The following is a 17,271-nucleotide window of genomic DNA, read 5'->3' on the forward strand; positions in this document are numbered from 1 at the left end:
TTCGACATTTTCATGATAAAATTTATGAAGATATAAAATGGCTTTGTGGATGCATAAAAATGCAAAAATTGTTTTGTTGGCCTTGCCTACTATTTTCAAATAAAATTAGTATGTGGAATGAGATTGGCTTTGACGATTTAAATAATTTGAATAAAGCTGGCAAAAGACATGAAAATCGTAAATGTCAATTGATTCTTTCGTAAAATTGAAACAATTTGGAAATCAAAGCAGAACAGAATTTAACATTAGTAAATAATATAAAATAAATATTGAAAATTATTACAAGATAGTTACAGCTAATAGATTTTTTATCTAAATTAATAGATCTTGTATGTTTTTTATCAAAGCAAGAATTGACATTTAGAAGGCATAGGGAATCTATTGAATCTAATAACAGATGTAATTATATTGAACTTGTTTATTTATTAAGTACGTCAAATAATTTATTAAAAATACATTTAGAGAAGTCTACAGTTTTTATGCTTATCAAACAAACGAATACAAATGAATCCTAGACCATCACTGACACACAATTAACTGATTGCCCCTGGAAGTTGGCTGCTTACAGAAACAGAGCTTCCCTATCATCAAATGTCATGGCATGCCACTGCACTTTACATATTTTATTTTCTGTTAAAGTTTGTTTCTTAAACGTATAAAGTACTTACCTACTCTAGTTTACAATATTTATTAATTTTACAATGTTCCTTAAGTTTTCAGAAATCCTGTAATAATAAACATGCCTACTATTTGAAGACAATTATTATTTTAAGCTTTAGGGACAAGATGCAGTTATTATTTGAATGAAATCAGCATGTTAAAAACTCAATGGTTTGGACAGTTTTATTTTTGAATTTTAAAGTTCTTTAGTTTTTTGAAAAATAAAAGATATAAATGTTTTATTGTGAATTTGATCACAAGTTTTGCAGTAGAAAAAGAATGGGAAAAATCAAATCTCAGATCTATAGAATATTACATTTTATGGTATACAAGACAGTTTTTATCCCCCCCAAAAAAAAGAAAGGCTCAAACATCTGTCCTTTATTGTATATGTGAAGTTGCAATCCTCTATAGACTAATGAATTCCCCCAAATAGCTTCCAGTAGGCTGCAGATAAATACACTAAATATTTTTTTCCTAAACATGCTGTGTTGAAAGATAAGCATGTCTTATATGCTGTAAAATATGGTATTTTAGTTTTTTAAATTTTAACTGATTACAATTGAATATGCATTTATTTCAAAATATAAAATAAAAATTCACATTTTCTTTTGTATTTTAAATGTAATTATATATGTTTTTTAAAAAAGTTAATATGTATTTAATTATGTTTTTCTTTTACATTTATAATCACTATATATCTTTATCCAATCTTTGTCCAAAAATTAATATGAAAACAGATCAAAACACTTCATTAAAAAATCAAATAAGATTTAAATGTACAATAAGATTATAGTTTTCATGTCGTTTTTTTTATCAGAAAGTTTCAGAGTTTAATTTTTACTTCAGATTATTCATCTCCATCATTTACAGCACGAAGAGAAATAGATAAAGTTAAAGAAGAAAAAAAGCAGGTTGATCATTTACGTTGTGTAAGTATTACATGTAATTTTGTACATTGCTTTCTCCTATAAAGAAAATTAATATTAAAATGTAGTTTTAAAAGTTTATAAGCAGTGAGCTTTATTCCATAGTAATAATCTTATATTAATCTTATTTTATAGTTTTGTGTCTTTATATTTAAAAGTGTGTGAAAAAACTATAATGTTAGCACAGTGACATTCTGTTAGCCTGGCATCGTTGGGACTGATGCTGGGTTATCAAATATGCCGACTTATTGAATAATGGTATATTTTTTTTTTTTTTTTCAATTCCCTGAACACAGTTTTACATATCTTCACATGCAAAACTCTACAAATTTGTCTTTTATGGTTGTTTAACATGCCATTTCAATTTTTTCAGATTATTCCTACCCTTGGTTAGTTTGAAACAAGAACACTCTTAACTAGAATCTTACTTTGTGCTTTGTACAATTTTACCTATATCTATTCTATATTCTATACNAGCTTAATTTTGAGGGTAGTGATGAGTTTTATGAAAAAGTGTAAATGTTAATAACAAATAAAATATTCATTAAGTCCTACCCCTCCTATGAGACATAACCCTCCTCTATTTCCCTACCTTCTTGATTTTTTACCACCAAAATTTTAATAGCATTAATGCTCCTCAAATGCAAGCCACCATTCCAAATTTCATGTCTTAATCCTTACCCCATCCTTAGATATTAAGCGAAATAGATGCCCACACGCACACATATCCATGAAATTTTTAGTTTTCTTTGACTCTTTTGGATTCAGGAGGTGTTAAAACATGGAGATTTGCAAAAAACTGAGGGTCAAATTTGACATGATTACAATCTTTTCCCTTGTTATGTATACATAACAGCAGGGAAAGTAAAAATGCAATATATTAATTCACACTATACTGTACATGAAAACATAATACATACCATGTTCAATGTCTGATTTAAAATGGATGTTTGCTTTCTCTGTCTCAACTATTTTGATAAGATGATGCCTTCAATATTTCTTTTTTATTTGATCAAACAGATCTCTTTCAAACCAAATGGATTCTGAAGACCAGTCAAATTTGTTGCCCTTAATTACCATTTTATCTATCCCTATTAATGGAAAAATTAAATTTATTGGTTTGCCTAATAAGAATTAATAGAATATAAGAATATAGCACAAGCTAATTTGTTTTTGAAGATATTAACAGCAAATTACATATAGTCTTCATAGGACTGAACAGGAAAAAAATGAGGACAGTGAAGTTGGAAAAATTGAGAGACAGTTTTAGACCTAATGCAACAGTGCAACATGTTCAAAACTCTTATATGCTCGTAGTTTTGATTTCATCATCCTGGATGAAACTAATTGCCTCAAAGAGGATATTTAAAATTACAAAGGGATTAAGTCCAGGTAGTTATTTATCAGGTGAAGAGGTAATCAGCTTAAGGATGATTAAAAACAATGAGTTTTATGGAATAATTTTTCTAATAAAATCTGCTTACCTAAAGGTGATCATGTGAAGAAGTTTTACTGTAATTAATTTTGTAATTTATATTATGACACATAAATCAAAACTTAGAAGTTAGAAGCATGAAGCATATGTTCTAGTTTTTAGATTATCATTTATTCTTATTCTTCTAGATGGATTGGAAATATACAAATTATACATATAAACTATATTACTATATTGTATGATATATATATAATATCATAAATTTCAATTAACTGGATCAATAATTGTAAACATACATACATACATAGGCGCAGGGTCGGAGGAAAGTAGTTTGGCTGCTCATCCACTATTGGTCCAGACTCTATCAATCTTGTCGCGAAACGATGTTATAGGAGGTATTGTATACGAAAGTTGCTACAATTTTTTCGCTACGTTATAGGAATTGTCGTTACAGGAACGTACGTTATAGGGGGGTCGACTGTATCAATATTTACAAGAAAATCTTTTTGAATAATACTGTATTAAATAGAATGAATGGTAATAATAAATGTTTGAATATTACTGGCTTAATACTATTAGAACGTATATAAACTCACATACTTCAGCTTAATACTATAATTTAAGCATAGTAAATTTAAATAAAGATTGAGGCATTATTTTAACTGTAATAGCTAGAATGCCCCTATCAGTCTGGACTCTGACACCATCTATATCTTTGAGTCTGGGGATTTTTCATGTACATTTTTTAATGCGTGAGAGTGAGTGTCATATGTGAGACTTGGGTTAATGGATGAGGGAAGTAAGAGATGGGGAATCCCGGGAGTGATGCACTCAATGCTACAATTATTCTAAAACAAACTATGTTTATTGACAGTATATATTTCTATGATTATACAAAATAAAATGAATTCTAATTTACATAAAGATGCCTGACAATGAAGTGGCATACTTATCAATGGCGTGCTTATTGAATTTCTACTTCAAAGCTATCTTAACTTAACAACTAAATTCTACTGCTCGTGAGAGTTTACATTAGGTAATGTGTAGATTACCTTAAGTAATAAGCAATGTCTTCAAGGCAACTATTTCTCTTGAATCAAAAATTCTCTATTTCTCCTTTCTATCGATATTCTATTTCCTTCTGAGTGGCCGTTATTGGGTCGAAGTTGCCTTTCGTAGTAGTTGGAGTGGTTGAGTAGTGATGAGACTGGACTAGGACTAATTGGCTGAACTGTACTGAAGGGTGACCACTGAACTGGACATTGTAAATAGGAGAGACCGCAAGTCTCCTCCTTGAGTGGAACTAGTTGACCTTTTGGTGGTTCTTTTATAACTTTTTCTGCTCTCTGGGTCAAGATGACCAAAAAAGGTAAAATTGGATGAAACAAAAAATCATTATCCAATCTTAAATTTTCTCTTTACTTCTCTGTATGAGCCGTCTCTCCAGGAAGTGTTATCTTTGTCAAGATCTGGTTACTTCCTCATCACTTTTCTCTCAAAATTATTTCTGAAACAAATTATGAAATAAAATTTTAACAAAAATGAATATTTTGGAAATTTAAAGACTTATATCCTGGGATCTCACACAACTATTTGTATTGTAATTTAAAATTATTAAAGTTTTAGAAGCTTGTAGATAACTTTTACCCATTAAATCTACAGATTATCTTATGTACTTATATTCAGTTTCACGAATTCTATTTACTTATTATCATCTTGATACAGAATGTGTATTTGCCATTTTTTTTGTGTTTATTGTTAAGTTGTCACATAAGTTTAAAATACATTATTTTTATGCGAATTTTCAAACAAATTAATATAAAGTTTTTAAAATAAATATGTATGCAGTATATTATAGTAATAATCATCAGCTACTTTAGCATATTTTAAAAGTAGTGAATACAATTTTTAATTAACACAATAGCCTTAAGGATTATGCTTATCAAATAAGTTAGTTTTTGTGTCTAAATATCACAACTACATACAAATCATTTCATTATCTTGGATGGGCAATGCACAGTACTCAGTTTGGGCTCCTGAAGCTTTATAAAGTTCAAGAATCTCTTTTGCTAATGCACAGTAACATTGCCACAGATTCATCAGTCTGTTCCCTTCACTAAATAGACTGGATCCTGCTACTCTGCATTTTTGTAACCCAGTGAAGATTTTTGAAATGAGCTGTAAATATTTTTGACAGATTTTGAATGAAACTGAATATAAAATAAATTTTAATTTAAATTTGTTATGTTAAATTCATTATTTTCATAAATATAACAATAAGAATTGAAAATAATAAACTTATCCATAAATTAATAAAACACTATAATGTAAAACTTTTTTAAGATGACCAATTCCAAAACATAACAAGACTACTACTTGAGATAAGTTTTTCTAAAGGGGGTAATAAAAATATAATGGATAGAGTATGTCATACTACATAATATAGTAGTAGTCTAGTGCAACACTACACAGGCTGTTGTGTAGGTGATACAGCAATAGTTATTTAAAAATTTAGCAACAAGAGTTTTGTAACTTTCCTTGCTGTAATGAGTTTTTATTAAATGAAACTTTTATATTATTAAGCAAAAAATAAAATTGTGTGTGGTGCCATCTGTTATCAGATTTTATTATAAAAAGTTTTTATATTTCTAATTACTATAAAATGANATTATTTATTGATTTACTAATATTATTTATTAAGTCATTTCATGTTTGGTTTAAGATTTGAATAAAAACCCACCAGTGAATGAGAAAAAGCAACAAAGTATTTTGCATTTGTTTCATAATACTTAGTGTAACCTTGAGTTGATCAATGTCCAAATTTTTCTACAGATCATTAAAATTTTCTTGCAGATCATCAGTGGTCCACAGACCACCACTTGGCGACTGCTGCTCTATATTAATACTCACACATGAAGCACTCTGTTCAGTGGTAAAACAAGAACACAAACATGATGTGATTGCTATATATTTATTAATCATAGTTTCAAATTCATTTAAGCTTTTAATTTATTTGATTTTACAAAATTTTATAATTTACAAGTAATTATGAAATGGCTTGAATTATTTTCCATTCATGCTAGTTATTTTGCTAAGCGAAATTTACTAAATTACGCTGTTTCTAGAGGGCATTTGTTATAAGTTTTTGTTTGTTATTTGTTAAATATCTTTACTGAATAAAATAAGAACAATTGACAAAATTAAAAGATATTAATATACTGTAGTACACTGACTTATTGTTAATAAGCTTTTACCTACCGTGTTTCCCCGAAAATAAGACATCCGCAGAAAATAAGACCTAGCACAGATTTTGCTATNGTCACACAATTTTTTTCTCGCTTGAACAGCATTCTTACCTTTTTGGTAATAAAAGAGCAAAATATGCCGAAAATGCTGCTTTTGATCTTATTTGATGGGACACAAAAATAGACAATTGCACAAAATCAAACAAAATTTTTTACAAATAAGCCTTAAAATGATAGCTATCAAAATATATAATGATAATACGGTTTAGAATGAAAATGGCGGGAAGAATACGACTAATCTGTCTAGCGGTAAAAAAAATGAAATTACTTTCTGAACAAGCTAATATTTACTAAAGAATCTTAATTTGTATTGAATTAATTCTTTTTCATTTTTCATTTTTTTTTATTACTCTCATTAACTATTTGTAGTTGGTTTTTAAAATAATTTTGTATAATGCTAAGTTCATCTTTAATCAGTGAAATCTGATTGACTAATTTTTCATTACTAGTAGTAATTACTCGACAATTTTTATCCATAAATCTGCAACTGTAATGCCTTCTTTATCCTCCGTTGATAAGTCTTAAGTGAAATTTAGCTTAGTTTACTCACGTGAATGAGTAGAATCAGATATCCTTACTTCAGTAAATTTGGTAATTAATTTTGTATCCAAATTTGAAGAAATAGCTTTAAGATGTTGTTTTTGACGATTTGAAGGTGATCTGACTCTTCTTGCCAGAGATCTTTGCAAAGGTCCTGGGTTTGATTCAATCCCAGAGATTAACAAGAAGAAAAATAAATTTGTATTAAATTATTGTTAATCAAATCTAACAGAACAAAAGTCATTATATTATCTATAATAAAACATAACTGCCAAGAGAAAAAAAGATGCCAATAACATTGAAGACTAGAGTGCCCTCTACTGTATTATAAAAATTATAATATGGAATTATGTATAATATATATTAGAAATTTTATAAAATATTGAAAAGACTTATCTAACTGATCTAAGATTTTAACTTCTTTAGATTAATAAATATATACTATTTTAGTTCTGACTTTTTCTGATAGTTTACTATGAATTGTTTTGAAATTATCTGTAGTGCCTTTTGTCAGTTTTATTTTTCTTTATGTATAATTTATTTTTCATTTCATTATTAATATTAATTAGATTACATAAGTGAAAAATGTATATTTTAGATCATTGAAGCTAAATTAAAAGTGACACTTCCAGAAGATTTGGGATCAGCTTTGATGGATGGTGTTGTTCTTTGCCATTTGGCCAATCGGGTTAGACCCCATTCTGTTGCTAGTATACATGTGCCTTCACCTGCTGTGGTAAGTAGAAGTAAATAAACCAATAACATTAATCATTAATTAATTGATGATATATTTGAAATTAATTAATTGAAAATATCATATAACATGAAATATCTTTGATATACAAATGCATTTCATGTTATATGATGAGTTTAAATAAATACTATGTATTACAAGATTTTTAGTATGACGACATTTTTTTTTGCAATGAATGTTTTGAGAATATTTATTGATAAATGTTTAATCCTTAAAAAAAGTTTTGTGCTCAAACTTAGATATCTCAAATATTATAAAAACAGTGTTTGAAGAAATAGCTAAGGGAATGAATTTGACATATAGTATAATAGCATTATATGTTGTGCAGCATTCAAAGGCTAAGAAGTTAAAGTAATTTTATAAAATAAACCATAAACTTTTATATACTAATTTTCAAAATTTAAGAGATTTAGAATCTAAAAGATAATTGTAATAAAATGTTACTTAATCTTAAACATTTTAAATATGATAATTTCAGCCTAAGTTGTCCTTNGTTAGAAAATTTTTGCATTTAAAAATGAACTTTATTTTAAGATTTGCTTTTGCTATTTAAATTTTTTTTGCATTTTAAGTATTGCTAATTGTTATCATCTTTAATAGAAACTTTTTAAGTATGATAACTGGGATAACCTTTCCAAATTTCTGCACTGAATGTTGTTCCGAAATGTTAATAAGCTTTATATTTTGTAGTGATTTGTGATTATATTGGTAGTAGTTCTTCTAATATACTTCATGACTAAAATAAGAAGAAAATTGATACCTTTAATCATTTATTCTTCAATTTTTTCAAGTTGGAGCAGAATTATGGTTTTTAGCTTAAGTCACAGGCTGGAGAAGTAATTTTTTATGAGTATATAGAAAATAAGACATTTAAAATTTTAAATTTAACAATAAAGAGTATAGCAAGACAACATTTATATAATAATTTCATTCATACTGTCATCACTTGCAGTATTTTTCATTGAAGCAAAATATTGATAAAAATTTGGTATAAAAAAAACTGGTTTAAAGCATATCATGAAAGCAAGTGTTAAAATGTTTTGGTAACATTTTAAAAACTTTGTAATTGGGTATTCCTAAGTAAAGTTTATCCTATTGTTCAGTGTGCAAAAGTGAAATGTAGCAAATTATATTTGGAAAAGTGTTGCAATTACCAAATAACAATGACATGAGCCAAAGATAATTAATTAAATATTCTATTAATATGATTAAAAAAATCCAGCACTGAGTTGCATAACTTTCCTAGTGAAAAGACAGACATATTAACACAAAATTGAAATTGTCTGTGGCATGATCTGTTATGAGATTTTGTTAAAAAATAACTTTTATATTATTAATTATAAAATGACAAAAAGCATAATTTTGAGGGTAGAGACCAGTTTTATAAAAGATTGTNAGTAGTCCAAGAAGTCATCTAAAAGATAGAAGTTTCTTGATTTTTTAAAATCCTTTGTATTACTTAAAAAGCAACCCAATCCCAGTTTTTTATATCTAGCAACCTGTGTATATTTGACCATTGGCCATATTACTGACAGTAAATATCAGTCATGTGCATATAGTGATTATTTTGAAATTAGGAAGTGCCTGTACTTATGGAATTGGAAAATATTGTAAGTCAAAAATAACTCAAGTGAAATTTTTCTGAGTTGGAATTTCCCAAAATTTAGAATTCCTAGGAAATTTTCAAGTAAACTCAAACCCTGTGAATGCTTTTTGTTGTATTAATTTGTATTTTCATATTATCTAGGATGCAAAATATATTTGATTGTAATGTGTAAACAAATCTTTTAACAAAAATTTATATTTTAAGTTTATTATTATTATTTTGTATTTCTAATCTAGTTGCCAGATATGAGATTTTGTTAAAAAATAACTTTTATATTATTAATTATAAAATGACAAAAAGCATAATTTTGAGGGTAGAGATCAGTTTTATAAAAGATTGTAAATACTGATAAGTAAAATCTTCAGAAAGCCCACCCCACTTGAGGTATAACATGTAACTTCCTCTAGCTCCCAACTTTCTCCTCAACTTTTAACTTTCAAAATTTAATAGTATCAATGTCCTTATGTGTAAAAGTTACCATGCCAAATTTAATTTCTTAATCATCACCCCATCCTGAGATATTAAATGAAATAGATAACCACCACACATGCAAACACACACATACACACATGGAATTTTTCTTATTTTTTGACTTTTAGTATTCAAGGGGTCTCAAAACACTGATATTTGCAAAAAATTCAGAGGGTCAAATTTGGAACAATTCCAATACTTTCCCTTGTTATATATATCAATACATAACCAGCTGTGAAAGTAAAACTGAAGGGCCATTTAAAGTGATTGCCATCAAAGGTTTTAGATTATCTTCTTTCAAGCAACTTCATTGAGAGCAGCTACTTTAGCATATTTTAAAAGTAGTGAATACAATTTTTAATTAACACAATAGCCTTAAGGATTATGCTTATCAAATAAGTTAGTTTTTGTGTCTAANAACTTTGTTAAATTATTCTAAGTTAAAACTGTAAGAAGAGTACTAACCGAATATTTATTTCACTTTCAGAATTGGCAAATTCAGAAATCTTATACTTACTAACCTTAAACTTTTCTTTGCAAATAAATTTAACTTCTTTCTTCTGTCAAAAAATAGCATCCATTATGTATATATACATATATATTTGTGGGTGTGTGTATTTAATAATGAAAATATGAACTTGTTCTTTATTATTTCATGAAAGAAGTTCTAGAAGATTAGGGCAATCTTCTCAAAAAACATTGCCAATACAGGAATGGTTGGCTGATTTACAAAATCAAACAATTTAGAATTTTAATATTAAATGGTATGTTGAATTATGTTCAGAAACAGATATTTCTGAAAGATTCTCTGCAAAGAAGTGTAAACAAAAAAATTAAAATGATTCATTGATAAGATATGAAATGTATCCAATGGATGATAATTCTATTCTAATGCAATATTTCAAAAAGAGAGTATTGGCAACTTTGCCATAAATAAAAATTTATTTTTTAGTTCCTAATGGAAACATAATAACTGTAGAACAATAATTGAATTTAAAAGAAATTGCATATTTGTTTCAATATGCTTTGAAATCTGAGATAAAAGAATTATAAAAAAATACAGCTTTGTGATTAGCTGTACATGAATAAGTTGCCATTTTGCTTAGTTTGTTGATAGTCATTTTTTCTAGTCAAATAAAAATATTGATTATTTTGTTTGATAACACTTTTAAATTAAGATAAAATGAGAGTAAGTTCAGTTCAGTTAGAATACAGCTGATTATATATAATATAAATTGCATTACATGAATTGATAATAAATATATTTGTTTGAATATTAGTTCAACTTTACTTCATCTAAAAATCCCATAGTTTTGAAAATAGATTAAAAATACTTCAAAATATATAAGCATTTATATATTTATTTATGAATTGTATCTATATATTTATGAATAAAAATTGGATGAAGTTTTTAGTTACTTATAAATATAGTTATTTATAATTCAAAGTTTAAATCAACACACTAACACCAAAACTTCTGCAAAACACATACTTTAACAGACAGAATAACGTTGATGACTGATTAAGATGGTTGAAAACATTATTCTGCCTATTAAAGTACGTGTTTTGTTAGTTGTTTGATGATAGTGTATTGATAGTAATGTATATTCTCTATTTTAAAAAATTATTTGTTGAAGTTAAAACATTAATAAATTTATCAAAATTTGATGATTTTTATTTGAGTCTAAATTTTATTAAGTTTATTTAGATATTTTGTATGATTTTATAAAATTGAAAATTGTAAACTTTCATATTTTAAAAAATATGCTTTTCTCTTAAAATAATTCAAAATTTAGTAATATTATGTTTGAAACTTATCATAATAAAGCATAAAATTTATATAGCAAGATTTTATTTCTGACTATTTTGAAATCATTTCATATTATGAATATTTATTTTAGGCACAACTATGTAGATGGGAAGAAGTTGTTTTGAAATTGCATGTTGGTCATGTGGCATGCACTGTAAGAAGTCTTTTATATACTAGCCAAAAAAATCACCAAATCTTGCCTACTGTCTGTGATGTCATACTGTCATTCTTTCTGCTGAATTTATTACTCGGAACACTCTTGCTGTTTTACTTTTATCCTCCATCTTAACTGTTAGACTTTTAATGCTTGAACTATTACTGTATTTCTGTGCAATATTTTATAAATTCTCATTAATTAAGTGCATCAAATCTGCTGTTGATGTAGGAAAAAACTTGATCATAATTGAATTATAAAGCTGATAATTTTTTAATGTAAAATAAATATATATATATATATATATATAGAATTAAGCTTCTATACTTTAATGAAAGAATAATGTACTCAAATGACCAAATTAACATTTGTATATATAACAGTCTTTCCATTACTTTAATCAATGTATTTGCACCATCTTAATTTATTTTTTAAATAGCATAACATAATTAGCATGAATTTAGACAAATTTACAAGCCCATAGATTTGTTTATCATTGCAGTAAAATTTTTATATTAGCTTTTATCAATCAAATGAAAGATTACATTATATATTAGGAGCCAATAAGAAATTTGAAAGTAATAGTAATGTATTTATACTGCAAATTTTACAGATTAGTTTATAATAATACATTTTCTTCACTACAGCATTTATAAAGTATATAATCCAAGTACATAATCTAATAAATATCTTCCATGTATATTATTCCTTCATTATTGTTTTATTTAAATAATTTATAAAATATAGTTGAAATGTTTACAAGCAATATGCAGACATTTGTAAGGCCATTATACAAGAATTATTTTTTAATATTGTAATCTGCAGATGATCTAGAAATACAGATTATAGTGTATTAAAACAATACATGTATTGTATTTTGAAGTAATGATGGTCAATCTAACCAAAAAAATATATATAAATTGTATGGCTTCAGATTATTGCCAAAGAATTTTAAAAAGTAAATGCATTTTCCTGTGATAATGATATTTGTAAGATTTTATAATTTTTACAAATGAAAATGTTTTTGAGCATTAAATAAGCCATGGAGTTTATATAATAAACTTACTAAATATATATATATAAAAGTGTTATCACTTTTTCCTTGGAATAGGCCTAATGATGATTTTTATATTGCAAACATTGTTAAATATTTCATAAAACATTATTTTGGCTTGTAAATTTTTGAATGTAAATAGATTAAAATTATACACTGTAAATGGTATACATCATTTTGATCTTTTATTATTTTCATTTGAATTGAGCATGGAAATTAAATAAAATTTATTATTTACATAAACAGCTCTCATGAGTTTCATATGTAATTTGAACACAAACATACTGTCATGTTTCATCTTCTGAAAACAGATATGATTTGTATCAGGTAATAAATTTAATTCAAAATGTAACTGTAATACAAGAAAGTGAAAATTAGGGATAAAAGTAATTATCTAAGCAAAAGAGAAAGATCAAAAGAGTTTTAATTAAGATATTTAAGACAGTAACAACTTGCTTGTTCATGATTCCACAATTGCATAATTAACTGAGGAAAATTCTGTATAATTAAGTGAATAAAGTAAGAAATGGGAACATATCAAGTTTTGCATTGAGTAGATGTCAGTAAAAATATTTGTATACAGGAATTAGTCAGAAGGCTCTACATGTTCAGTGAGTTAAAATATGCTTTATAAATTAATAGTAAATTTATCATAAAAATTAAATCTATAAATGTGAATCATAAAATAAAATTGTAATATTATTAATTTAGGAAATTTCAACAAATATGAATGTGATAAGCCTGCACAAACATAACATATAAAAATATATTACAAAGGATCAAGAAACACCACAATGTATAAAATCTTGATTATTCAGAATATAATAATCATATTTGAATGAAAGAACAGGGACTCATAGCAGTCATTATGGTCTATTTCTCTGTTCACTCTAGGGTAAATAAAACTAGATGTAATATAATATTTATAAGCATATCAAAGCCTGATGTCTTAATACTACATCATATAATTGCTGTAATTAATCAGGCTATTTTATGCTACAATTAATAATTAGAATTTTTAATTACTAATTGTAGCATAAAATAGCCCGATTAATTACAGCAATTGTTTGGTTCAGTAATATAATATTTTTAATAACTTATGTGATAACAAACAAATTGCGACATAAAACAAAAGAAAATCTAATATTTCAGCTGAAATGATAGAGCAGGAACATAACTTCAAGCTTCAGATTAATTATATTGTGAATTTAGTACAGCTTATCACAATTCATAGATTTTGATCCCAGAAAATGTCATATTAGAAACAGATACAAACATTTCTAAAAACTAGAATAAGTGTAAATATCTATATATTTTCCTATGTTTATCAAGTAGAGTACTCTATTCCTTTTCTTTACATATTGTAGTTTATTGTGAAGTTATGTAGCTTAGAGATATAGTAGTTTAAAGATAAAAATACCAGTACAAACACACAAATTAAAATGGAAATAATGCTACTAAACAAGTTGAAGCAATTTCAATACTTAATCTTTCAGTAATAGTTTGTGTTAAACATATTAATATGCTTCATTAGCTTAAAATATAAATGAAAATTTATTATACATTCAAAGTTATTGTGATTCTACAAAGGATATTCTGAGAGAGAAGATTTTTAGAAAACATTTTTGAGAAATCTAAATACTGTAGGTTGTGAAATTCTAAGAACAAATGTACTTCTATGTCATAATTGTCTGGATCAATCCACTTTTTAACCAGAATTGTAAATCATCAGAAAAAATATATTCTGTCTTGGTACTTAAACTGTGATATTGGTGTTTTAAGACAAAATGCCAATATAGTTCCAAAAAAAAAAAAATGATTATTATTTCCATTTGTCAATAGCAGCTTCTATTTACTTGTAGTTCATTATGATTTAACTGTATCCAATGCAAAACTAATACTTCAATTATCCAAGAGATTATTCAAAAGTAATTGAATGCAAATGTAATGGTGGATGTCAAAGTGAAAGTTAACAAATTAAGAAAAATTTTCATCCAGGAAATTTTACTTAAAATAATTGTTGTTACTCACAGAAAATGAACTTTGATTCCTGGAAATGAAAATATATGTACAATATTGTCATAAGAATAAATCTGGTTTAAATGACAGAAATGTTAAAAAGTTTACTGACATTTTATACTAATCAGAATATGAAATAAACATATTTCTGAACATATAAGAGCATGCTTTTATGGACAGGGCATAATCAGCAGTATATTCCACAAAGTACTAGTACCTAAAACACTTCTATAGTATTAGAAGCATTTTTAATAATGGTTACAGTAAATATTCTTTGACATATCTGTATCAGTACATTTAAATTTACATTGATGCAGGAGTGCAATACTCTTATGTGTGCCAGCTTGTCTTAGCTTATAAGATCATGTTGTTATAAGAGAAGCAGACATATGTTTCAAAATATGAAAACAAGTAATTTTTACATATAAAGCATGCTGTTATTTGTCTGGAAATATGGTAAGAAACTCAAACATTCACATTTTTAATTATTAATCTGGCACTTTCAGAAACCAGTATGATTTATGATATAACCATCTGTGTAAATGGGGGCAACTTTAGTTGCACTTTAGTGCCACAGCCCTCAACCAGTATGATTATATCTAAATTAATTAATTAGTTAATAGCGTTAGAAGTGAAGGGTGGATGGGAGATTCAGGTAGCATAACTGGCAATACACTTGCGATATAGGCGGGAGTTGTGGACTCGAGTCCTGTTCTGGGCCAATTTTTTTCTTCCAGAATATAAATAAATGAATTTTCAATTTTAATTTAGAATTATTATTAAATTTATCATGAAATGACAGCTTTGTTGCCAACCTCTAGCCAAATTGCTTTGTATTGATTTATTAATTAGCTGCCACATTACTTATTGGGCTATATTAAGTTTCTAATTGCTGTAAAAATTAAAACTGTTTCTTTTATATATTTACTTGTACTTGAACTAGATTGGATTATAGATCATTTTTTAATTGAAATTTAATATATGAATATTTTTCTAAATTTGATTTTTTTTATTCATCATAGTATTGGTGTTAATCATAAAACAGAAATGCAAAATTATTAGGATAACAAAAGAAAAAAAATGAGCCAATTTTTATATAGTTACATTGTTTTTGTTTTAAATATTATTTTACATATTATGGTTGTTTTTATTTGTTCATTTATTATTATTTAACCAGTTATTTTCTGTTTTGTACAAATTAACTTTTTATTTATTTTTTCAATTGAATTATTGTTTTTTAATTTTATATTATTTGGTTTACTTTATTTTTGTATGTTAGGAACTGCTCTGCACGCCACAGGATATACTCGAAGAACGGGGATTAATATTTATTGCCATAACTGTACAGGAACTCATGAAGCACGCACCTGCAAGAAATTCTAGTAGTAATAGTAGCAATTGCTAATTTCGAAAAATGCACAAAAACGGTCAGTGTTTTTACCCGCTAGTCCTAGTAGAACTGTCATCTCGGCATTTTTTAATTAAGAACATAAGGCATGTACAGCATGTAGATATAAACAGTCATCTTAGCTTCATTCTCATCTCTATATAAATATTCTGTAAGTGTTTTTTTTCATGACATATTTGTGTAAATACTCACAAATGTATATCGTGTAAAAGATTAAAAGAAGCAACAACAAAAAAAAATGTATATGATGTAACAAAATTTGCCGGGAAGAAAAATCCTTTTAAATTGATATTTATATTTTATCCTCTATTTTTAGATTCTAATAGAGATAATATACTTAATTTCATCAAAAAAGATATAAACTAATTATGAGCACATTTGTTTTGAAAAGTTATTTTCAACAAAATTAACAAATTGATTGTTAAAGTATATATTATAAATGTCAAATACATTTTATAAATTTTGACGAACGAGTTTAATTTCTTAACCATTCGAAACTTTTTTGATGTGCTCTAACAAACCAACGTTGACAAATATATATAAATTATTATATTAATTTTATATATGTAATGCTTGAGTGGTGAATTAAATGTGGTATGTGTATGATCAACAAAGAAAAGGGAAGCAAACTGAATTGAGACGAGACAAAGTTTCACGAAGGACATTCAGAGTTCAAATACGTCAGTCGAATCGCTCGATGACAAGAAATTTAAATTGTATACTTCGTTTCCAATTTTTTGTATTGTTAAAAAATTGGGATTTAAAAAAAAAAATGACAAGTATTAAACTGCCAAAAAATTTTCTTGTAAAAAAGATTTATAATACTCAAATATTATTTTCATATATTCAATGTAAAAATCATTCCATAAGCATTTTAAAATGTTTTTATAATTTGTTTTTACATCCAAATTGTTAAAATGAATTTCAATTTTTTTATAGTAATTTGAGGGGGGAAAATCATTAGCATTGAAAATATGCAAATATTTGTTTCGATTTAATGAACTTTTTAAAAAAATTCTATTTATATTCTGTATTTTGTGTACAAATTTTATGTACTTAATAAATTATCTTCCATTAACAATTGTCAGTGTTGTTTTATTCAAATTTATTATCTGTAAACTTTTTT

At 26.3% G+C, this 17,271-nt stretch overlaps 1 protein-coding gene across 1 annotated transcript in view; it reads left to right on the forward strand.

Annotated features, from left to right (window-relative positions):
• The window catches only part of LOC111629916 (leucine-rich repeat and calponin homology domain-containing protein 3-like), a 70,043-nt gene extending 53,077 nt beyond the window's left edge, over positions 1-16,966 (forward strand). The window contains exons 9-11 of the mRNA XM_023373862.1: positions 1,481-1,592; positions 7,468-7,605; positions 16,017-16,966. Coding sequence (XP_023229630.1) covers positions 1,481-1,592; positions 7,468-7,605; positions 16,017-16,142 — 376 coding nt within the window. The 3' untranslated portion in view covers positions 16,143-16,966. The remainder of the gene's footprint in view (positions 1-1,480; positions 1,593-7,467; positions 7,606-16,016) is intronic.
• The last annotated feature ends 305 nt before the right edge of the window (positions 16,967-17,271 follow it).

The sequence above is a fragment of the Centruroides sculpturatus genome, unplaced genomic scaffold (genome assembly GCF_000671375.1).
Source record: "Centruroides sculpturatus isolate CEXI.00-Female unplaced genomic scaffold, Cexi_2.0 scaffold529, whole genome shotgun sequence".
Lineage (NCBI taxonomy): Eukaryota > Metazoa > Arthropoda > Arachnida > Scorpiones > Buthidae > Centruroides > Centruroides sculpturatus.